Source organism: Haemaphysalis longicornis, unplaced genomic scaffold (genome assembly GCF_048455015.1).
Source record: "Haemaphysalis longicornis isolate Haplotype H1 unplaced genomic scaffold, Haemaphysalis longicornis Haplotype H1 scaffold_4, whole genome shotgun sequence".
NCBI lineage: Eukaryota > Metazoa > Arthropoda > Arachnida > Ixodida > Ixodidae > Haemaphysalis > Haemaphysalis longicornis.
The window spans coordinates 15,734,377-15,758,967 of record NW_027526361.1 but is presented as its reverse complement, the minus strand read 5'-3'; the positions used below and the strand labels follow the sequence as shown (position 1 = coordinate 15,758,967).

Below are 24,591 nucleotides of genomic sequence, written 5' to 3'. Positions count from 1 at the left end.
TAATATTTCGTCTCCACAGTTAAAATAGCAAGATTTGCCGAGCGCGCTCACGTGAGCACAGGCGTCGCGGCAACCGCTCGGCGTTAACAAAACCAAGAAAATGCCGAGCGCTCGTGTGCGCGTTCCTCGCGACGGACGACCGCCCGGTGTCCCCGGCGCATGTTTGTCAAGCATACACACTTACGGAGATTGGCCAAGACTGGTAAAAAGAAAGAGAACTCCAGCGTTCGCCGTAATCGGGGCAACACTTGCTTGAAACGAGAAATACTCGTCACAGCGTACGCCCCTCAAAGGTGGTTTCAATTATCACTTCCAAAAAAAAATGAAGGAAGCGCACACTTATGGCAACAATGATGGGGTAAAGGTCGTTGTGGCAGCGAAGAAGAAGCAAATGGGCTGCAATCTTGGACTTAAACCGTCGTTATGGTCGTGAAGGTTGCGTACAGCTTCACTATGCGCACCCAAACACAAGAAAGATAATCACGCGCGGTTCTGCTCGTTGGAACTAATGACTCGTTAAATCTAGTGGCGAGTTGAATCTAGGGACGCGTTGAATGTAGTGACTCGGATGGATGTATACTGACTCATTGGATGTATTGACGGGTTGGATCTAGTGACTCGGGTAGATGTTCTGACTCTGGCGTCACGTGACGTAGTTTATGTGCTGACTCGCGGAATCTAATGACTGGTTGGATCTAGTGACTCGGGTGATGCCCTTATTGGTTCTATGTTCTGACTTGGGCATCACGTGACCTAGTGGATCGTTGGATCTAACAACTCGTTGGATGGCGTGACCATAAGCGGGCGCGTACCTCATCGCAGGCGGCCATCTACCGGAAGAACGAGGGCCGGGCCGAGGTGGGCTGCGGCGGCGCCCTTGTGTCGGACAAGCACGTGCTCACGGCGGCGCACTGCGTCAGCGTCGGCGTCCGCGCCAGGCTGTGAGTGCATCACGCTGCCCCTTCGCCGCCCTACACTCTGTTCGGAAGGCAGTGCAGACGCCCGGCCCAACCACTGCGAGCACGCATAAGTCACTCAGCAGCGACCGGTGAAGTGGGCTGTCAGTTCTGGCAGCACCGTGGGCTACCAGACAACGGCGGAGACAGTGCTTGCCCTTCTCAGCCTCGGAATGGGTCGAATGTTGCTTCGCTCTACCTATTCTATTGCCCCCAGAAATTAATCTAACGCAATCTCACTTTGGGGCTGGACTTTTTTCTCATGTCCAGAGAATATGATAAATATCATATTTTCAGTATCGAAGCGCTTTGAATATTGAAAACGTGGAAGATTGCCCGGCCAGTTTACTGCAGTGCAAAAGGAAGAAGTAATATAACAATCACTGGTATTGTACTACAGTTGAGTCAATAGAAATACCGTATAACTAAGGTTAAATTCATATCCCATGCTAAGCTATTGGCCATGGCCACACCGTTATCAACAGCTCCTAGTTAAGGTGCAAGCCGGCGTGCAGAATCGTCACCGGGAGGAAACCAGCTGATGCCAGCTTAAAGGGGCCATGAAGACAAAATACAAGTTTGATTCATTAGAAAGACTGCTTTGTCTCGATAGGAATGAGACCAAATTTACCGCAAACTTCAAAAAAATAGTGGAGATAATTAACGAAACTCGTGAAGCAGTGGTGACTCCCTAGCCGCATCCGGGAACTTGTCTATGACGTCACCGAATCTTGTTTGTGCAATTGGCATTTGTTTTGAATGTATACAGCCCTCCTAGCCGCAGAAAAGATTATTTCGATTACCTTTTCGCCAGAACACTCAAAATAACGGGGCGAAACCGCCTAATCATCGTGGGCGACTTTAATGCGTCTCATCCTGCGTGGGGATACCATGTCTCCACAATCAAGGGCGCCCGCCTATGGGAGACAATACAAAAACACGGACTTACAACGCTCACAGACCCAGAGCACCCCACAAGGGTAGGAAATAGCGTGTCTAGAGACACGTGTCCTGATTTAACTCTAATTAAGAACACAGAATACGCCGAATGGAAGAATACCGAAGAAACACTGGGAAGTGATCATTATATTGTCGCCACCCAGTTTCCCGTCTCCCATACCAAGAAGAAAATAGGGGCTACCAAGATTACAGATTGGCACTCCTTCCGTACTGCCAGAAATGGCATCACATCTGAAATAGAATCCATTCAAGATTGGATTGCCCAGATACACGCGGACGTAAAAACCTGCACCACAGAAGTGGCTCTAACTACAGATGCACCTGCGGCAGACTCGCACCTCCTACACCTGTGGGATGCAAGGAGATGTTTGAGCAAAAGATGGAAGCGGCAAAGGCACAACAGAAAGCTTAAAGTGAGGATAGCCAAAATCACAGAGGAGGCTGCAAATTATGCCGCAGAGTTAACGAGACTAAATTGGCAGCAGCTATGCAATGGCCTGCAAGGTACATTGAGCACAGCGAAAACATGGTCACTGCTCCGCCACCTGCTGGATCCGACCAGGAGCAATTCGGCGCGTCAGCAAACCATTCAGCGCATCGTGCATCAACACCCGGGAACTGATGACGAAATCCTTGATGCGATTACTAAGAAATATATAGGTTCCAACATCCAAAATGTAACACACCCTGAATACACAGGGGAACCGAACGAACTACTAGACCGCCCTATAACGGTAGCTGAAGTCAAACAAGCACTTGCCGCTCTCACCCGCAACACAGCTCCGGGCATAGATCAAGTTACGAACCAACTCCTAAGAAATCTGGACGACTCTTCCGTTCAAGCCCTAACGAAATTTTACAACAAACACTGGGAATCTGGCACCCTCCCCGAAGATTGGAAACACGCCCACATAGTACTCATCCCGAAGCCGAATAAACCTCCTACCCTAGACAACTTGAGACCGATATCTCTCACGTCGTGCCTCGGAAAACTCCTCGAGCACGTAATTCTGAACCGTCTACAGCCATACTTGGAAGATCGCGAATTTTTTCCTGAAACGATGTTTGGTTTCAGACCGAAACTATCAACCCAAGACATTCTGCTACAACTAAAGGAGGAAGTCATCCAGCAGGCCTCTCCACACGGCGTCAAGGCAATTTTGGCGTTAGATCTGAAAGGAGCCTTTGACAATGTAGCCCATCATACTATCCTCGAAAATTTAATGGAAACAAACTGTGGCGTACGAACGTACAACTTCATCCGATCCTTTCTGACGAACCGAACGGCCACAATAGGAATCGGAGATCTCCGCACAAACACCATAAGAACCCCGAACAAAGGCACGCCACAAGGCGCCGTACTTTCTCCAACCCTCTTTAATATAGCCATGATGAAGCTCCCATCGAAACTGCACGGGATTGAAGGCATCCATCATGCTATTTATGCCGATGATATAACGATTTGGACCAACACGGGATCGGATGGGGAGATAGAAGAAAAATTGCAAGGCGCCGTACACACAGTGCAACAATACGCACAAGCGAGTGGGCTCCAATGCGCGCCGGAGAAATCAGAATTACTTCTAGTTAAACGCCGGCGACGAGGGTTCGCATATGAGAAACCCCAGATCAGACTGAGTTTGGACGGGCAAGAGATTCCCATTGTCGATCGAGCACGCATCCTTGGCTTGCATATACAGCAAAACGGGGAGAGCGGATACACAATCCAACGAATCACACAATCAGCAGCACAAATAATGCGAATGATTGGCCGAATTACTAACAGACATCACGGGCTCAAGGAATCAGACGTGATGAGACTTATTCAAGCCCTAATTATCAGCCGGATCGTATACGCAGCTCCGTATCTCCAGCTCAAGAATTACGAAAAGGACAAGCTTGATACCGTCCTCCGCAAGGCTTACAAACAAGCGCTCGGTCTACCACCCACCACAGCAACTGGCAAGCTCCTCTCCTTAGGCGTCTACAACACAGTGGAGGAGCATGTCGAAGCACACCTTATAAGCCAACGGGAACGTCTCACGCTCACTCCTACCGGCAGACATGTACTCCGTCGTCTGGGATATTCAACCAACGCTGGAGGGCACACCGCGAAGACGGAGACTTTACGCCTCGAGCTAAGAGAAAAACTCAACGTGGCACCAATACCTCGGAACATGCACCCCGAGCATCATACAGGGAGAAGATCGGCGAGAGCCAAATATATTCAGTCCAGATTCGGCAGTCACCCAGACTCGAGGTTCACGGATGCAGCCAAGTATCCGCATCGGCCCTCGATGGCAATTTCCGTCATCGACCCAGACCTGCAGGAGATAGCTTCGGCCTCCGTCAACACAAGCAGTCCAACAGAGGCAGAAGAGGCAGCTATAGCCATGGCCATAGTATCCAGCGCGTCAGACCAAAAACACGTACGCGTCATCACCGACTCCCAGGCCGCCTGCCGGAGCTATGCAAGGGGCAGGGTCTCTTCTATAGCGCACCGCATTCTCGCCAGTAAGGCGCCAGAACACCTCCCAAGTGTTACAATAGTATGGACTCCCGGACACGACTCTCTTCGTGGCAATCAGCGAGCTAACGCTGTCGCCCGAGCCCATGCCTCCCGGGCGCCACTGGAGGATAATTACCCGGAGCCCATAATGCTGCAATACCACACAATTCTACAGCACCAGCGACTCACCCGACAAGCCTTTCCTCCTGCGCACAAATCCTTAACGAGAGAAGAAGCGACATTCTGGCGTCAACTCCAAACAAACACCTTCCCGCACCTAGGAAGGCTCCACGCCATGTATCCTACAATTCACCCTTCGAACAAATGCCCTTCTTGCACAACACAGTATGCCTCCCTTTACCACATTACATGGGCCTGCCCCGACATTCCAAACATTCCCCGAATACACAACCCAACCCTTGAGCAGTGGAAAGCTGCGTTGCTCAGCTCGGACCCGGAAGATCAGCGACAGCTGGTACGACGGGCCACGAGTGCAGCCAGAGCTACTGGGGCCCTGGAATAGGGGCACCTCCCCTCCTCAAGCAAACTACACCCTTTCCTAACCAGCGTAAAATAAAGTTATTCCTCCTCCTCCTGGCGGCCCGTGAACAAAGACCCATAACTGGACGGCTGTAGTGGGGCCTGTAGTCCCGCGTGATCGCATCACTTCAATGCCAAGGTGCAGTTAACACACCGAAAATTATGTTTTGAGTGCTGGCCTATCATTACGTCACTCCTGTCCATAACATGTCACTGCATCGCAAAATTTAACAGTTGTTCAATACGTCTAGTGTTTCTTTCGGTTCAAAAGCGTGTTTCGTGGCTGCAATTGCGCTAAGTGGGGTACTGAAGCTCTCAAATTAAACGAAGTTGTATTTGGTATCTATGGCCTTTTTAAAGATTCCACTCTGGGAAGGGCAAAATAAGGTGTATCAAGCCAATCGACGGCGCAAGGTGCGCGTCCTTCTAGTCGTATTCCGGTGGGGCCCCATTTGGATGATACATTCTGCCGTGTTTTAAGCTAGGCCATTGCTTCGGTGGGATCACCAAGTACGCGTACGCTGTCTTTTTCTGCAGAAGGTGATGTTGTTACACTTTCTTTGCCTTTGGCTTCGTATGGATCATTAGCGATGGTGTGGCCCTCTCAATCAGGGTGTTCAAGCAATTAATATTGATGAAATCTGACATTGCATGGGGATGCAATGAGCGCGTAATATGCAGAGAGAAGCTGATTGTGCAACGAAGAAGTGATTATCCTCAATATAATAACATTTGACAGTAACTACCAGTTATACACATCACCGTGTATAGCGTCAACGTTCCGTATTATTTAACGGATGCACCTACAAAATATGGCTACGGGAAAATCACAGAAATTGTATTCAGCCAAAAAATATTACGCGGGCGTCTTTCCGAACGCGCAGCATGGGAAGGAAGCAAACGCCTGAAAAAGGAAGCACCACGAAGCGATTATCCTCAATATAATAACATTTGACAGTAACTACCAGTTATACACATCACCGTGTATAGCGTCAACGTTCCGTATTATTTAACGGATGCACCTACAAAATATGGCTACGGGAAAATCACAGAAATTGTATTCAGCCAAAAAATATTACGCGGGCGTCTTTCCGAACGCGCAGCATGGGAAGGAAGCAAACGCCTGAAAAAGGAAGCACCACGAAGTGATTATCCTCAATATAATAACATTTGACAGTAACTACCAGTTATACACATCACCGTGTATAGCGTCAACGTTCCGTATTATTTAACGGATGCACCTACAAAATATGGCTACGGGAAAATCACAGAAATTGTATTCAGCCAAAAAATATTACGCGGGCGTCTTTCCGAACGCGCAGCATGGGAAGGAAGCAAACGCCTGAAAAAGGAAGCACCACGAAGCGATTATCCTCAATATAATAACATTTGACAGTAACTACCAGTTATACACATCACCGTGTATAGCGTCAACGTTCCGTATTATTTAACGGATGCACCTACAAAATATGGCTACGGGAAAATCACAGAAATTGTATTCAGCCAAAAAATATTACGCGGGCGTCTTTCCGAACGCGCAGCATGGGAAGGAAGCAAACGCCTGAAAAAGGAAGCACCACGAAGCGATTATCCTCAATATAATAACATTTGACAGTAACTACCAGTTATACACATCACCGTGTATAGCGTCAACGTTCCGTATTATTTAACGGATGCACCTACAAAATATGGCTACGGGAAAATCACAGAAATTGTATTCAGCCAAAAAATATTACGCGGGCGTCTTTCCGAACGCGCAGCATGGGAAGGAAGCAAACGCCTGAAAAAGGAAGCACCACGAAGTGATTATCCTCAATATAATAACATTTGACAGTAACTACCAGTTATACACATCACCGTGTATAGCGTCAACGTTCCGTATTATTTAACGGATGCACCTACAAAATATGGCTACGGGAAAATCACAGAAATTGTATTCAGCCAAAAAATATTACGCGGGCGTCTTTCCGAACGCGCAGCATGGGAAGGAAGCAAACGCCTGAAAAAGGAAGCACCACGAAGCCCATGTACGTGATGCTGCAGCGTCATGCGGGGCCTTTTCCCGTGCGGCTCTTGCGTGGTGGTGCCGCCGCGTGTGTTCGCGTTCTCTGCCCATCTCTGAGCCCCGTCGTTGACCCATAAGTGCACGAAGAAGTGCGGGCCCAACGCGAGTCTCGCACACGCAGGCTTCCGCCTCATGTGTTCACCGTGAGGCTGGGTGACCACGACCTCAGCTCGACGGACGACCCCACTGAGCCCGTCGACGCCGAGGTAGTCGACGTCGTGCGCCACCAGCGCTACGACCCGCGAACGTACGCGAACGACATTACACTGCTCGTGCTCCGTGAGCCGGTGCGCTGGAACCGCTTCGTGCAGCCCGCCTGCCTGCCCTTCGGGCCGCTGGCCAACGAATCCCTCAAGGACTACAACGCCTTCATCGTCGGCTGGGGAGCCACCAAGTTCAGTAAGTCGGCCCACGGAACGGGTAGAAGAAAACTTGGACACACGATTTACGCTAGCCTGTGCGCGGCGAAGGGCATTTAAAAGCCGACTTGGGCGGTTTGCTCATGCGCAGATGGAGCGGGGAGCAGCGTGCTTCGCCAGGCGCAGATACCGGTATGGGACGAGACCAAATGCAGCTCGGCGTACGCGCAGCACCTACCGATCTCCAACTCGCAGCTTTGCGCCGGGGACGTCAACGCCACCAAGGATTCCTGCCAGGTCGGTATGCCATGCCGTTCGTCTCGGGCCACGCCAACGAACCCTTTCAATTCTCGCTGTGTCGCAGTAGATGAGAGAGAGAGAGAGAGAGAGAGAGAGAGAGAGAGAGAGAGAGAGAGAGAGAGAGAGCATTCGCTTGTTTACGTTTAAGGCCATCATCATCATCATCATAGATGAGGTTGTCTACACCCACTGCAGGGCAAAGGGCTCTCCCATTAATCTCCAATTACCCCGGTCCTGTGCTACCTGCGACCAATTTATCCCCGCAAACTTCTTGATATCATCTGACCAAATAACTTTCTGCCGCCCCGCGCCACGCTTGCCTTCTCCAGGGATCCACTCTGTTACCCATAATGACCAACGGTTATCTTGCCTTCGCATTACACGCGCTATTTTCCCTTGCTAAAAAAGAATCTCAAAAACATATGCTCCTAATCGTGGGTGATTTCAACGCGCCTCATACTGCATGGGGATACTCGCACTGCACCAAGAAAGGCCACCTCTTGTGGGATCAAGTACAAGCGCATCGTCTCACTCTAGAAACGGATCCCCTCGTCCCGACCAGGGTCGGCAACAGCGTCGAACGCGATTCCACTCCTGACCTCACCTTCACTCATCACGTCACCAATGTTAATTGGCACTGCACGGACCATTCGCTTGGTAGTGATCATTATATCATTCAGATTGAGCTCACTCTCGCTCAGCGTATGAAGCCGCACCCCAAGCAGTCATACATCACCGACTGGGATGAATTCAGGCATATTCGCACTCAAGATGAGAATACCGTACTTGAAATAGATACTAATAACCTCCAAGGCTGGGTTCACCAGTTACTGACGGACGCGCGCAATGCCAGCAAACAGGTGGATCCTGACCTTCCATCAGACGCTGTGGACTCCCGTCTGCAACACTTGTGGGCGGCATACGGAAGCATACAGCGCCGGGGGAAAGCAAGAAAGCACAATCGTAAACTTCGCCGCAAATTGGCAGAATTAGATAACAAAATCCGCGATCACACTGACCGTCTCGCCCGCGATCAGTGGGGACAAGTATGTGACCAAATGAGAGGGAACCTAGGCATGAAGAGAACATGGGCCCTACTTAAACACCTGCTTGACCCCGGTCGTTCTAAAACAGAACAAAATCACCGCCTCACCACAATCATCCACAACTTTCCCGGCACGGATGAGGAACTCGTAGACAAAATTTGTTCCCTATACGTACCTACCGGTCAAAAACAGCCCCTACCAGAGTATAAAGGTCTCACCAATGACAGTCTGGACTCTGATATTACTGAGTCGGAGGTGCGGGGGGCTCTCCTCCAACTCAGACCCGGCTCGGCACCGGGGTCGGACTGTATCACTAATAAAATGCTTCGCAACCTTGACGATAGTTCAATTTCGGCCCTTACAGCGTACTTTAATCATTGCTGGAAGCAGGGAACCCTGCCTCGGGATTGGAAGCACGCTAAAATCACCCTCATCCCCAAGCCAGGAAAGCCACTTTCCATCGAACATCTCCGGCCCATTTCCCTTACCTCCTGTTTGGGAAAAGTCCTCGAACACGTCATCCTCACGCGTCTCACCAATCATCTCACTTCCACAGACGCGCTTCCGCATTCTATGATTGGCTTTCGCCCCGGCTTATACCCACAGGACGTCCTCTTTCAGCTATCCCGCGAAGTGATAACTCCCCCCAGTAAGCTCGATTCGGCCGCCATCCTGGCCTTGGATCTCACTAAGGCTTTTGATAGGGTTTCGCACACCGCCATTCTGCGCGGATTAGAATCTGTAAACCCGGGACAGCGCACATACAACTACGTTCGCAGCTTTCTCACGGAACGCACGGCAATCCTCCAAATCGGACACATCACATCAGACACCTTGAATTTGCCATCGATAGGTACGCCGCAAGGGGCTGTGTTATCACCCATGCTATTTAATCTGGCCTTGCTAAATATCCCCAAAGAATTACAGAAAGTTCTCCGTCTACGCTTCAGTATGTACGCCGATGACATCACTCTCTGGGTGACAGGTGGCAGTGATGCGCACATTGAAGAGACCCTACAAACAGGTGCAAATATTGTAGTTAAACAAGCAGAGTTAGCAGGCCTTACATGTTCTCCTAACAAGTCCGAGCTGCTCGTTCTGCCACCCAAAAGAGCAGCCCGCACAACGTCAGATATCTCTATCTATATTAGTGGTTATTCGGTCCCGGAAGTTCAAACACTAAAAGTTCTCGGGCTCCTTATACAACGGAATCGATCCAATACACAATTCGTTACCCAGTTAACTAAGCATGTTGTCCAAGCAATTGGTCTCATAAAAAGGACTACCCACCGCCGGCATGGGCTCTGTGAGAGTGAGAGATCGCGACTCATTCAGGCCTTCGTGATCAGCAGAATAACATACTCCCTCCCCTACCTTCATGCCAGTGCTGCTGAGTTTCAAAAAATCAATTGCCTTATCAGAAAAGCCTACAAAGCGGCACTTCAAATACCCCTGTACTCTTCCACTGCCAGATTAGACCGTCTGGGTATCCACAATAATGCCGAGGAGCTTGTGGAGGCGCACCTGACAGGACAAATAGCCCGCCTATCCACTACCTCAACCGGTCTGCACATCCTAGACCGACTCGGGATTCGTGCCCCTACTTTGCCCGCTCATAAATACCCCATTCCTCGCGCTATTCACGCTCGACTTGTAGTCCGTCCTGTACCACGCAACATGCACCCTGTGTATCATGCGGGACGCAGAATGCAACGAGCGCAGGCTCTTCAGCGACGCCTACCTGTAAGACCAGATATTTTATACGTTGACGCGGCAGAATACCGTCACCGCGATGCTTATGCTCTGGCCATTGTGAATCGGCCGGACGACCCCCCGTTATGCTCCCTTACAGTTCGCACCCCTTGCCCTGCCACGGCGGAGGAGGCGGCAATTGCGCTCGCCCTGTCACAAAGGCCGACCCCCATGATCGTAATCTCTGATTCAAAGACGGCCGTTCAAAATTTCGCCCGTGGTCTCATTTCGCCACTGGCACTCAAAATTATCTCTCAAAATCCTCCAACTTCCCCGGTAGAACTGCTATGGACCCCGGCGCACTCGGGACTCGGGGCGAACGAGGCGGCCCATGACGCGGCTCGAGGATTCACAATCCGAGCGGGAGCCAGCCTAGTTCCTTACCACGGGGCCCGATCCGCCAGAGACCGCCTAATTGCGTATCATGACATACTCACACATTACCGCCTCGCCCGCCGAAAATACCCCCCGGCGCATCCCCAGCTCAGCAATGAGCAAGCGCGTACCTGGCGACTTCTGCAGGTTCAATCCTTTCCCTGCAGGGCGGTGCTCCATCACATCCACCCTTCCCTCTACCCCTCACCTCATTGCCCCGCATGTGGCCAGCGCGCCACACTTCCCCACTCTATGTGGGCCTGTCCATCCAATCCCTTCCCTTTAATCACCCGTGACGAGCAATGGGAGGGTGCGCTGGGTATCTCCGACCCGGGCGTTCAGATCGCCTTGGTGGAACGAGCTGCCATCGTCGCCGCCGGCCTCCAACCGGCGGCCACCACGCTTCCCTAACCCCAGTCGCTCAATAAAAGTTTTTCTCTCTCTCTCCGACACCCATTTCTTTTTCTTAGTTTCTACTAATAAGTCCTTACCACACGTTTGTTCCTTGACCCGCTCCGCTCTCTTCTTATCTGACATTCATTATCTGAGAATGCCTGACGAATGCACTCCACCCCATTCTTATCCTTCTAATTATCTCTGCCTCATGGTTCATGGTTCTGCATCAGAGGAAGTGGTGACCCCGGATCCCAACGTTTAAGGTACTGCATAGTAAAAAAAAAATGTCCCTTTTTCTGCATGGCAGTTTGCCAGCACTGAATGGACGGTTACAAAGGAGTTGATTACAGACATAGTTCTGGATGCACACAGTCACCTCACTTGGAAACGTTTTGCCGGTTTAATCTGTCGATGTTTAATCAATATATCCAAGCGCTCTAAATGGATTGTAACTTTTACGAGTCGATATGCACTCGTGTGCGTGGCGAACTGGCCAAGTTGGTGTACGTCCATAGTGAAAACAGCGCAAGGAAAGAGGAATACAACGCCGTGTTTGCGTTTGCCCCATCTCTGTTTTCGTCTTTCGTTGCGCTGTTTTCACCATGATATGCATTCGTGATTATCCGGCAACCGAGAAATCAGGACGTTAGAAATACCTAGCAACATAACAAAAATAGTGTTGTTTGTTCTCTTGTACACGACCAGTTGCTTGCACAGGCCGGTGTCCATAAAAGAAAATGAAAGATAGTATGCCGCACCGCTTGTTCGGGCCCGCCGCGGTGGTACAGTGGCTAAGGCGTTGCGCTGCTGTGGCCGATGACGCAGGTTCGATCCCGGCTTCAGAGGCCGTTTTTATGATGGAGGCGAGAGACAACAAAGCCCGTGTGTCAAAAATTCTCCGCACGTTTAAGATCTCCCGCGGTGCAAATTAATCGGTAGCCCTCCAAAGTGGCTAGTCCCGTCACCCTGGTGTAGGTATTTTGATGTTTTGCGACTGTAAGCCGTCCTGCAAATACGGCTGAATGCAGGCGAAACATTATGCTGTCCCATTCATTGTCGAGAATCCTCACCGCTTATGTGTGTCGCGACGTCTTATGCGCTTATGCATGCGTCTTATGCATGGTTAGACTAAGGGCGCTTGCTATACATTAGGTTGTGCCGCTCTTTTGCGTATCGGTCGGTTCATAAGAGAGCCATAACAGTGTGATAAGAGTGTTCATAAGAGAATCATAAGAGTGTTCAGAAGAGGGTCATAAGAGGGTAATAGGAGTGTTAATAAGAACGTCATAAGCGTGTTCATAAAAGTGTCATAAGAGGGGCATGGCAATCGCCGGCGGCATTCCGTTTCCAGATAGGTGTACATGCCCGGCACTACTTGTGCGAATCCAGCGCCCCTAGCGGTTCTCTTGTAACATTCCTTCTATCCTTTTTTAGCAACTGCTAATAAAACTCCCCCGTCCGGCCTCAAAAACCTAAAGTAGCAAGGAAAGCTGGGCGAGTTCAATAAGTAATGAAAAAAAAAAAAATCGGCCGAGTTGGTAAGGTTGCATGATTGAACAATGCGCTAAAGTAACTACAATACGGACAGGAACTGGGGTTGAAGCCCCAACAATGCGTAATTTTTACCACAGGACCCACGTCTTTTCTTTTTTTGTTCTCGTAAAATGTTCTTTGGCTCAGTTTACGCATGCGTTCCGTAAATAAAGGTGGTTTGGCATCTTTTTATTCCGTACAGGACCGGGGCCCGGAATAGCAACACGTTTCATTAAATTTCTTCATCGTGCCAGAAATGTTGGGCTCGTAATTATCTCGGAACAGAATATCGCAATAGTCGCGTCTTGCGGCCCGCGCTATTTCGAAAGCTCAATGGAACGGATGCCGAACCGCAAAATTAAATGGGCTCTGCATCTATCAATGTGGCAGTCATTGAAGAACTTGCTGCTTACATTGAGGCTGGGAGATCGTTACGAGTGTTCCTAAGGTCAGCTCACAGGTGAAACGTAGAGAATTGAAGAAGCTTAATTAGGAACTCTAGTGCCACCCATGCCATTGTGTTGTGCGTGGGTAACATGGGAGGCGACGAATGACCTTTCGACCCAGTGCATACTGATAGAGAGTGCACGAGCAGCCAGCAAGGTCCAGGGAATCCCGGTCCAGTGGATGCCCCCACAGGGCCGGTGCTCTCACCATCAGGCACCGATATGCTCGCAATTAACTAAGTTTATTCTCTCTCTCTCTCTCCCCATTACTCAAGTTTACTCTCTCTCTCTCTCTCTCTCTCTCTCTCTCTCTCTCTCTCTCTCTCTCTCTCTCTCTCTCTCTCTCTCTCTCTCTCTCTCTCTCTCTCTCTCTCTCTCTCTCTCTCTCTCTCTCTCTCTCTCTCTCTTTCCATGGACTGTTGTGGTTACGACAGAAGGGTTGCGTTCGGGCTGGCTTCAGGACTCCCGGTATGTTGGTGTTATAATTCCTTCTGTCGTTCTCTTTTTAAGGACAACTCTTGCTTGGGCTGCTTAAACGCGGACATTTCTGGTCTGTCTGTCTGCACGCACGCACGTGTGTATGTATGTATGCGTGTATGTATGTATGTATGTATGTCCGTCTGTCCCTCGATACAGCCGTCCGGCCAAAAGATTGAACAAATTTCGAACGAGACATTTATACATGCAAAACATTTCCAAACCACTAAATCTGGTAACATACTTCATTCTTTGCAAGATTATTCAACAAAAACAAGACACCAGACATACGCATTTGAAGAAAGCATAAATGTGTCACTGATAGTAGTAGTGTTCTTTTATTAGAAATGGATGTGAGCGTAATTTTTGCGATAACAAAAAAAGGCATTAAGACTAATATTTCGACATTAAAATAAAAAAGGGCTTGCGCTCAAGTCTCCATATCGTGACTAGAGATGCCTTTCCCCACAGTATAAGCCCAAGAGGTCCCAATGGATGGCGCGCCAGCTGTGGGAACGCGGGAAAATTGAATCGTGTTCAGAGAGCCTCGATTGCGTTTATTATGGGAGGACCGAGATAGTTGGAGAACAACGAGGGTGGTGTGCGATGCAGAGAAGAGAATCAGTTACGTGGCAAGGGCGGCAAAAGACTATCGTTTTTCGACGACATTTGCAGCGAAGCTTGCAGATACGCGGCTTTGTTTTCGGCGCACCCGCATCTTCCGCGGTGTTCCCGCGGTTAAAATACCTTCAGAAAGCCCCCTAAGTGGAAGAAGATTTCCAGAGGAATAATCCCCACCACGTGCCGCCGGGCGAGGTTATTCCCTGCGAAAGGTACGCCCTGTCTTGTAATGACGTTCGCGGTGACGACGATATCCCGGGGGCTCGCTCGGGGTCAGCCTTTCCCATTCACTGGGCCCGCTGGGTGCGCCGAGCAGCTTACTCAGGAGGAGAATCGTTCGTAGAACTGTGTCCGGCGGCTGTGTCCTGCGGACGTCCGGCGGACGCTGCTCCTCTCTCTCCTGACGGCAGACTTCGCCTCTTCGCATGCGTGCAGGGCGACTCCGGCGGGCCGCTGCTGCTGCCGCACCAGCGCCGCTACTACGTGATCGGCATCGTGTCGTCGGGAAAGGACTGCGCCACGCCGGGATTTCCGGGCATCTACACGCGCGTCTCTTCATACCTGGACTGGCTGCGCAACGCAATGGGCATAAAATAAACACCGCCGCCGTTCCCTCATTCCACCTTCTGGTTTTAATTCACTCGATCGGGCTGGAAAACAGCTACTGGCCATTTAAAGACATCCCAGCGCTCTATTCCCGACATGGGATTGGCTGCTATATATGACTGCCTATGCCCGCTGATGGTTCCTGCCATTTTCCCCCCTCCCCTCCAAAAAAACACCATGTATTTTTTTTTGTTGGTTTACGGTGGCCTGACTTCAAAAACCCGGACCAAGTTGTGACCCCGGATCCCAACCATGAGGCAGAGATTATTAGAAGGATAAGAATGGGGTGGAGTGCATTCGGCAGGCAGATAATGAATTGCAGCCTACTATTGTCCCTGAAGAAGAAAGTGTATGACAGCTGCATCTTACCTGTACTCACCTACGGGTAGAAACTTGGAGGCTCACTAAGAAGGTTTCAACTTAAATTGAGGACGACTCAGCCAGCAAGGGAACGGAAGATGATAGGTGTAACATTAAGGGACAAGAAGAGAGCGGAGTGGGTCAGGGAACAAACGCGGGTTAAGGACATACTAGTAGAAATTAAGAAAAAGAAATGGGTGTGGGCAGAGCATGTAATGCGAAGGCAAGATAACCACTGGTCATTATGGGTAACAGAGTGGATCCCTGGAGAAGGCAAGTGTGGCAGGGGGCGGCAGGAAGTTAGATGGGCAGATGAGATCAAGAAAATTGCGGAGATAAATTAGTCGCAGTTAACACAGGACCGGAAAAATTGGAGATTCATGGGAGAGGCCTTTGACCTGCAGTGGGCGTATATAGGCTGGTGACTTCAGTAAACGCATATGGACGTCACGGAAATGCGTCATATTCATCTAAACAGTTGCAGTTAGCAAAGTCAGTGACTCTTGTAAAGGCTGCGATATTTTCGGAAGGATCGGGTGGCAGTCCGATAGAGCAACGGCAAGCATATCGTGCAAGGTTAGCACCACCTGATCCAACTGCACCTTTAATATTTCGGACTTCAGGTTACTTTGTAAAGCAAATTTTCCCTTCCCAATGCACCATGCATTGTCTGATTTAGCAAAAAGATTGAAACCAAGGCATTTCTTTTAAGATAGCTGTGAAGGAAGCCAGACACCTGTGTATAGGGAAACTTCTGCGCAACACAAGTCGTTGCCAATTGTGGTTTACTCTCGTATGTTCCCAGGAACACCTGACGGTGTCTTATGATCATAACTGAAAACGTGCCGTGGCATATACAGCGAAGACCTGTCCTGGGCATCATCATCATCGGCATTCTGCGGTGGAAGGTCGGCATACGGGAGGGAGGGGGATGGTGTGCACTCTTGTCGCTCACAAATGAAGGCTAGAACATGGCTCGCTTGAGTACACAGCTGCTCTCTATAGTACAAGCGCGCTTACTCAGTGCCGGCGACCTGTCAGCGCTCGGCAATACGCAATCAACCTTACAGGGTCCCCGATTAGTAAACTACGCTTCACCATGTTCCTGCCATCGAACCAGAACATTTCTGCGAGGCCGGTCTGTGCAGCACACCCCATGCAAGACACATTTTACGCGAACCATGGCAGGCTAACCAGAGTCTTTTGATTAAAGTTTTACTTTGGTTGGGTCGGAAGTCGTGTTTCTTGCTTTTTTTTCGGTCTCGGTTTTCTGGAGCTGATTCTTTGGACTCATATCAACTCCCGATAGCAAAGCTCCCGATAGTTACAACGCATATTTATGCGACAACGGTGTCGACGAGGAAGGCATGTCTAACAAATGCAGTTTAACAAATTTCTCAGCTACAAAGTTCGAGGCACGTGACGTCAGAGAAAGATGCCCTTTGAGACGCGGCGGGAGGGCGAAACTGGTTATGAGAGTTTAGGCGATCACGGAAAGCTTCCCTTCACGGCCGGTCAGTGAACGGCTGCAGGAGGTGAAGGACCAGATGATCGGTGGGCAAGTGCCTACGTCCGACCTCTTGCTCGTTTAACACTGTTCGACGGAGAAAGGACGCCGCGAGACGCCCGTGTGAGTTGATCTGAAACGGATCTAGGAGCCCGGGTGGGGTCAAACCAAAGCGGAACTTCTGCATTTTACGCAACCTCGACTACACATTTTTTCTTACTTCCAGCAACCATAGATCAGTGAGGGACAGAGTAAAAAACGGCAGAAAGTGAAGCCCACCAGGCTCTGCCCAATAGTTTGGAAGCCACATATCGTTACTTGTCTAACAATAAAGACAATATTCAAGACACAAGGCGTGAGGACATTTTGTATACATCAGCGCTCCTGCAGCGACGTCTCGCGGCATAAGGAATGTTTGAACTGTGGCTTTTACTGTGCGCTATTTTCTCCGAGAGTTACTTTTCAGCCCCATTGGCATCAGGGAGACTATAGCTGTCGTGATGCGCATCATTTTTTTCCATTTTTTTTTCTCATTTTTTCATCCGCTAGTGTTGTGGGTTTACCATAAGGACCCTACCTCTTCTCCCTGCAACCCATATTTAAGCAAACTGTTTCCAAATAAAGAACATAGCTACAGCTAATAGCGTTCTAACAGAGATCATTATCACTGTCCGAAATGTTCACGCCAAATTGCAACTTGAGTTTAAGAGTTTCTTTATGCAACATTATATTTTGACAACGTTAAACTTGTTTTCAGGTAGTTTTTAGAGCTGATTAAACGGCATTATGCCAGCTGGTGCCGTGCGGAAAGCGGAGGGGAAAGCTCACGCGGAGGCTCTTTGAGCTCACGCGCAATCAGGCGGCACCAAAGGGAGAGACAATGTTGTCAACAAAAGAAAGGCAATTTAGTGGAAAATGGTTAAGTGGTCCCAGCTTCACAGATGCGCGGCGGCTCTCAACCAGACTGGAGAATGGAGACGATTACGTAGCCCTGTCGGCCTCTTTGCCAATTCTCTTTCTTTACCTTTGCTTTGTTCGCTTTTCCTCTGTCGCGACGATTTCCTTTTCAGGAGAGTTGACGCATGCGAGCAGCGGCCAATCCTTATCGCTTTCAGGTATAAGCAACTTTGCCTGCACGTGAACGCACCTGGCTATTACAGCGGGCCCGCCCCAATGCGTTCATGCTTCCATCCGAAAAGCAAAAAGGGGCATCTATGTACAATACATGGCAAGCGAAGAAACAACGACGGCATAGCGCTTGCCAAGGCTGCAAGTCCGCAAGGCCACAGGATCGGCTTTAGGAGAAGGACATGCCCGAGGAAGAGTTGTGAGGTCTTGTTTTGGTTGGAACAGCCCTTTCGAAGGTTTCACCGAACGCCTTTTCATACAAAAAAAAAACGCAGTTTTATCGAACTCACTTTCATTGAACTCCCAACAATCGTTTCATAGAAAGCATTGGGAAAATCGTTAATCGCTATTGTTTTGCTTTATACGGTACGGTTAATACATGTGCGTTGCATTTTCATCCAATCACCTCGATGCTGCGTAATAAAGCGCTGTTAGCGCCGAAAACATTTCAGGCAGGAAGGAGGGAGGGGCGGGGAGGGGTCACATTGTAGGACTATCCGCTGGAGTTCGGCCCAGAAGGTTAGCGTTTTACAAAGCCAATTAATTCTTGAAATGCAGTTTTTCATACACTGAATTTACGAAGAGATGTCAGTGGGGTTGTTCTGCCTTCAGTCGGAGAAACATTTGTCGGCCACTTTGGCGTTTTCTGCTACCTGCCCCGCATACAGTGTAGCCGGTGGCAAAGTGCAAGCCGGCACTTGCAAAAAATATGAGAAAAACGACCCGGACATCCGAAACAATCATAATTCTTCCGCTCCCTCAACAATCCCTCCCGTTTCAAAATAAAGCTAATTATTCATCACAGAAGCCTTTGAATGTCATCTATGGCGCCGTGGTCATTAAGTACTTAAAACGGTAAGCAACAGCCCGAAAAAAATTCAATGCCCTTCCACTCTGTTAAGAAAGATGACGAGAGACGCTTGACGCAGCCCAAGAAGTGCACGAAACAAAACACGTTTCTTTGTCATTTGCGATTAGGAGGACTGGAGTTTTGTTCTAGCGGACAAACATGGCTCTGAACGTTTCCTTCCCGCGTCGTAGGCATCTTATTGTAACATACCAACCCAAACCACTCGACCTCGGAGCACAGCAGTCGGAGCGCGTCGGGCTGTGAGACATTCATATTTAAATCTCCCACCAGCACAACGGGCACGTCATATTGTTGTTGATGATGATGATGGTGATGGTGATGATGATTCGAAAGGAAACGAGTAGGGAAGGGTGCACTGCTGATATTACTGTACCCAATCACAGGGTACACGTGCATACGACGCACTGCTAGGAGGGGAATGTAAAGGGGAGGCAATAGGTTAACTAGATTGCCTGTAGGGCCGCCGCAGCGCGAGTCATTACTTGCGGGTGGGAGAGTGCGCCTCACACGCCGACGCACAGAACCCCTCAGCCGCACAGCGCATGAAACCTAGCTGCGCGCGCATCCCTCCTCCCCTCCACCCTATCCCCCACCCCTGTGCAAGCATAAGCGGGCAGTTGGTCTGGTCATGTACGCGTGCTTAGTTGTGAAAGACACCGGCCAAAATGTCGCTCCGGAAGTTGTTCAACGAGAAACGCAACGACCAGAGCCTCATACCAGGAGCCCTTCTTGAACACAAAACACTCGCTCTTGGGTGCACTTTTACATATCCGGCTATATATTGTTAACATCAACGGACACACTTTTAACCAGAACCTCGCTATAGACAGCTTCGCTGTAATTCCTGGCACTCCTGGCCGTCGTGGCTCTCTTCTTGGGTGAACAGACGCCTGACTAACAGAGCACCACCAGCACCACCTCGAGTTTCTTCTCCGACGTCTAGTGTTTGAGCAGTCGCCAGACACTTCCTAATGTGGTTTACCGGTTTTAAAGACGATAGTCTCTCTCGGACGAAAATTTTTATCTCTATAAGTATGCCTCGATAACTACGATTGCACTAATTATAACAAGCAAACGAAAATCAGCGTTATGATAGAGCTGCCTGAGCGCGAAATTGCCGCATAATTTGTTTGTTAAAACACAAGTTACAGCCGTTTTCTGTAGCCCTGCTCTTCCCATAGATAGTCATGTACTGACAGGAGATAAAAATATAAAATTGTTTAGAACCCTTCGGTGAACGAACCAATAATAAAAAGTAAATGAACACTGTAGTGACTTTTCCGTAATATCAGTCGACATAAGTCCGAGAGCTGCAGAGAATTTGCGGGAAGGTTGGCTTTGCCGCAAAGCTCAGTTTGTGTAGGATATGTTTGCTGACGTCGGGAGCGCTTGATTTATTGGGGGTATAGAAAATTCTGTGTGCTGTTTCGCTTTCAAACACCCACCGTAGACATTTCCGCGCACGTGAAAATTCTCCACGTGGACAAAACTTTCAAATTTGGAGATTTGACGCGCGGAAGCTATAGTAGGGCTGTGAGGCGCGCCGTAGTGCACGGCCCAATATTAATTTCGACCACCCGGGCATCTAACGTGCGCCAAAGTCTAGGCACACGGGCGTTTTTGCTTTCCGCCTCCATTGTGGTCAAAATTAATTCTAATCCTCCACTTCTAATCCTCCACTTGGGCATGCCTCATTGCCCGCTTTAACTTCGACGTGGTAGAAGGCGCGACGAAACGGGGACAAAGGAGGAGACAGTTACACGGGACGAGCTCTAGACATCAACTGGGGCTTTATTGACGAGAAAGGCAACATACATATAAATGCGCAGAAACGCTAAAAAGATACGGAAGGCGCAGCTTTCCCAGAGAATCTGATTGAAGCTGTAGATAGTTTTTTTTTTCTTTTGTGTGAAAAGCCACAGGGGGTGCGCTCACCCAATCGTCATTTTCCTTGTAAATACAGAACGCCTCGAAGGTCCCTTCTTTCTGTTACGTCCTGAAGCAGCGCAGGACGCGTGTTCCCTGAGAGTAAGGCGTGCAAGAGCACCGCCGGCAGTGATCTGCCAAATGTCCTCCCCCCGCCAATGAATTTACGGCTGCGCGATGCTCTCTCATCTTGTGTTAATGCAGCGTCCGGTCTGTCCGAAGTAGAATTTTCCACAATCTAGTGGAATCCTGTACACCACGCCGACTTTACATTTCCTGAAGCATGTGGTGTTCTTTGTTGTGCAGCCGGCCTTTTCCTATATTCAGACTACCGACGTAACAGCCATATCACGCGCTATTGACGTAAAAAAAACGACGTTTCACGGAGTTCAATTGGCTGAGACGAGAAATGACGTCATTATTTAGATATACAGTCGAATCCACTTATAACGATACCGCTTATAACAATATATCGGATATAACGATGGACAACGATTGCACCGTCCAATGTTGTATGTTTTCTATGGTAAAATAACCCGCTTATTACGATGCTCCCGAGCCGCGATATCGGATATAGCGATTGAATCCGCTTACCGCGCGCGCCGAAAATGCGAGCTGCCGCCGGCGCTGGCGCCGGCACTCGGCGCCGACAGCACGCGACGCGCCTTGCATCCCATCCACCCCTCAGAAAACGAGTCGACTGCGCAGGCGAGAAAAGGAGCAGCATTTCTTCCCGACTCCCCTCCCGGAGCCACTGCTTTGGATTCGTCCGCGCGTCCGGCCGAACCAACGTTCGGCTGGTGCGGCCAGTTCGGCTCGCACTGCTCGCAGCTCGGAAGTTTCCCTCGCCATTTCTGCGCGCCGAACTGAGTGCTTTTTTTTTTCTCCGCATCTGCCTCGTTCAACGTTTCACCAGTTTCACTGCGGAGTCGGACTGAACGTTCGGACGCCATTGCCGATTCGCCTGCGGCGCTGCGGCGAGCATCTAATTGCCTGGAGCAATTAGATGCTCTCGAAAAATATGTGCGTCAGCTTCGCGTGAAGCAGTCAAAGCTGACTGACTATGGCTTTTCTGCAAACGAGCAGTTGCACTACCTCACTTGCATGCTAATAAAATGTTTTGATCTCTCTTGTGGCTTTTTTTTCTCGACCCGCTTATAACGATTATCGGTTATAACGATGGGATTTTCTTGGCACTTGGATATCGTTATAAGTGGACTAGACTGTATTATGGCAGTTGCGACAACAGTCTGAACTCGGCCTTTCCAGCTTCTTCGTTCGCAATTTTGCACATACGTGGAAGCTTGCCTGGCGCCGAAAAAATAACCTGGATGCCGCATCTTCCCGCCGCTTTCTTGAGGAGGTGGGACAGGTGGCGTACGTATGGCACCGACCACAGGCCGCGCGCCTTCTTGCGTTCAGCTTGATTCGGGCTTGCCTGGCTCCCTGAATTCGCATCTCTGATCAGGCTTCCTGCTATTGAAGCAGGATGTCTAGCAAGATGTCCCTAGTTGATGTCTAGCGCTCTTCCATTGTTATCGTCTCTTCCATTGTCATCGTTTTGTCGCGAATTCACCATGTCGAAGTTATATCACCAACTAGCCCAAATTTCTGCGTTAAATAGACCGGGCTTAGCGACGGTGCGAGGGAGCCCAGTTTTGTTTTTATTTTTATTTTTACAGCGGAGCTCCCAATGACTCGATCGCGTCCCGCGTACGCACAATAAAATGCGTTGCAACAACGTCAACTTTTGCGGGAAAGCTCTGTATCCTTCATTCTAATCTTGATATCATTGAAAAAATCATATTGCAATTGGCCGCTAAAAGATCGTTTGGCCGAGTTTCATTTACTTTTTACTGTTTACTTCGTTCACCGTACGGTTGTACACGATTTAAAATTCCCGTCTGCTGTCAATGCAAGGGCTTCGGTTATGGTTACAAAAAACGGCTGCAACTGTCTTTTATCGGAACCACCCGAAACAAATCATGTGGCGCTGGACTGATCGAAACTATTACATAACCGTTGGAAGATTTATCTCAGCAGGTTTCATGGATAACCATCACATGAAGACACTGCCCCTAATAAAGCCATTCCAACAGCGTCACAAAGCCAGTGTTAAACGGACAGCCCCACATTTGCAGGTTCACATTAAACTGCAGTCCCTACATTAAACTAGTGGACTGAAAAGTTTGTTAAATTGCAAATTACGAGTAAGCGTATTTTGTTTTGAACAGTTATTTTTACTGCGCCCCGGCCAGTAGTGTTTTCTGACGTTCACCCAGTTGGCGTTGCCGTACAACCGGGTTCACTCCATGAATTGGGCCGTTTCTTTAGCTTCACAAACGCCAGCTCCCGCTGCCCGTATGCGCCAACGCTTGAACGCTTGAAGCACACGACACAGAAAATGCTTCGCTCGGTCACCTCGTAGTCGGATGGCCTGCGTAGTCGGAACACGTCAAAAGCCCTCGACATCAACGATACTGCAGTGTTGCTATTGTTGTCGTCATTACTGTTATTGTTATTATGGTTGTTGTTGCCGTTCAATCAGTAACATTGCTCCTTTGCCACAAATGCGGATCGACCAAAGCTGATTGATGATTGAATCAACATTTATTGAGAGCCATCCGAAGATATCACACTACCCTCCCTGAGAGAAGCTTCCTCAAGTCGTGTAGCCTTCTGCCTTGTCGAAGACATTAAAACATTTTTCTTCCCTTTGTTTAGCTTTAATCCTTCTTCGTCTCCTTCATGTTGTTGTTGTTGTTGTTCCTTAACATTATTGGCGCATACCCAATCTGGGGTCCTGCTCCCCCTCCTTCTTCTTCTTCTCGAAAATGGGGCTAACCAAATAGCGTGCGCGTGTGGGGAGACGACGGGGATTTATTGAACAGTGATGATGATGAAAGCATTCTTCACTTGGACCGTAAAGGCTTAAAACGGCTGTGACGAATATAATTTCTTTTCTTTCCCAAAACTCTTTATTTTCACAAAGAAAGACTGAGGATACGGGGACAAAAGGTACATAGAAGTACCTGACTGGGTCCCCGCTTCCTTTGCAGACATCAGCAGCAGCAAAGTTACAAGACGCGAAAAGAAAAATTCAGTATAAATGGTAACCGAGCAAACAAAAAACAACAAATTTTCAAGCCTTCGCATCACTTCGCGTGACAGTGTGAGAATGGCATAACATATCATCACACAACAACATATATATAAACTTACAAAGCACCGAAATTAAGAGGGATTTATTTATACAAAAAAGAAAGGCACACATACAACACAGGGTGCCAATAGCTAAATTTACTTACGAAATATGGCAAAATAGAAATCTTGCAAAACAGTATTCTCGTAATATTCGTTTAAAGGAATTTGGAGGACATGTTTCGATAATCTCAGCGGTATCTGCATTGTCATTTAGGAATTTAGGAATGATACAACGCATAGTCTTAAAGCCATAGTTTGTTCTAACATGGGGTAACCTGTGGTTTATTTTTCTGAATTGAAAACTATCATTCATTGAGAGATATGTTTGCTGAAATTCATTACGATTTGTGCGCATTTCCTTGTATACAAATAATGCAAGGTTGTACATGTGTAGCTGTTGTATATTCAGTATTTCATGTGCTTCTCTGAACTGTGTGGTATTTTGTTGGGAACCTAGATTTTCTAGAGCCCGAATAGCTGTTGTCCTTGAATGATTATGATGATGATGGTGGTGGTGGTGGTGGTGATTATGATTATGATGATTATGATAATGATGTCCTTGAAGTGTTTGGCACGTACCCACAGCGGATGATTGGCCTCAGGTAAAGCTTCGACTGTGCCGCGATTGCTGGAGCTTTTAAGTTCAAATTATTT

At 48.9% G+C, this 24,591-nt stretch overlaps 1 protein-coding gene across 7 annotated transcripts in view; it reads left to right on the top strand.

Annotated features, from left to right (window-relative positions):
- Window positions 1-15,075, top strand: part of LOC144178302 (proclotting enzyme-like) — a 439,300-nt gene extending 424,225 nt beyond the window's left edge. For 6 of the 7 annotated variants that reach the window (XM_077706045.1, XM_077706048.1, XM_077706043.1 and 3 more), the window contains 4 exons: window positions 823-941; window positions 7,152-7,429; window positions 7,541-7,686; window positions 14,771-14,955. In XM_077706045.1, coding sequence (XP_077562171.1) covers window positions 823-941; window positions 7,152-7,429; window positions 7,541-7,686; window positions 14,771-14,932 — 705 coding nt within the window. In that variant the 3' untranslated portion in view covers window positions 14,933-14,955. Of the gene's footprint in view, window positions 1-822; window positions 942-7,151; window positions 7,430-7,540; window positions 7,687-14,770 lie in introns of all 7 variants that reach the window. The other variant, XM_077706047.1, reaches the window with a different exon arrangement.
- The last annotated feature ends 9,516 nt before the right edge of the window (window positions 15,076-24,591 follow it).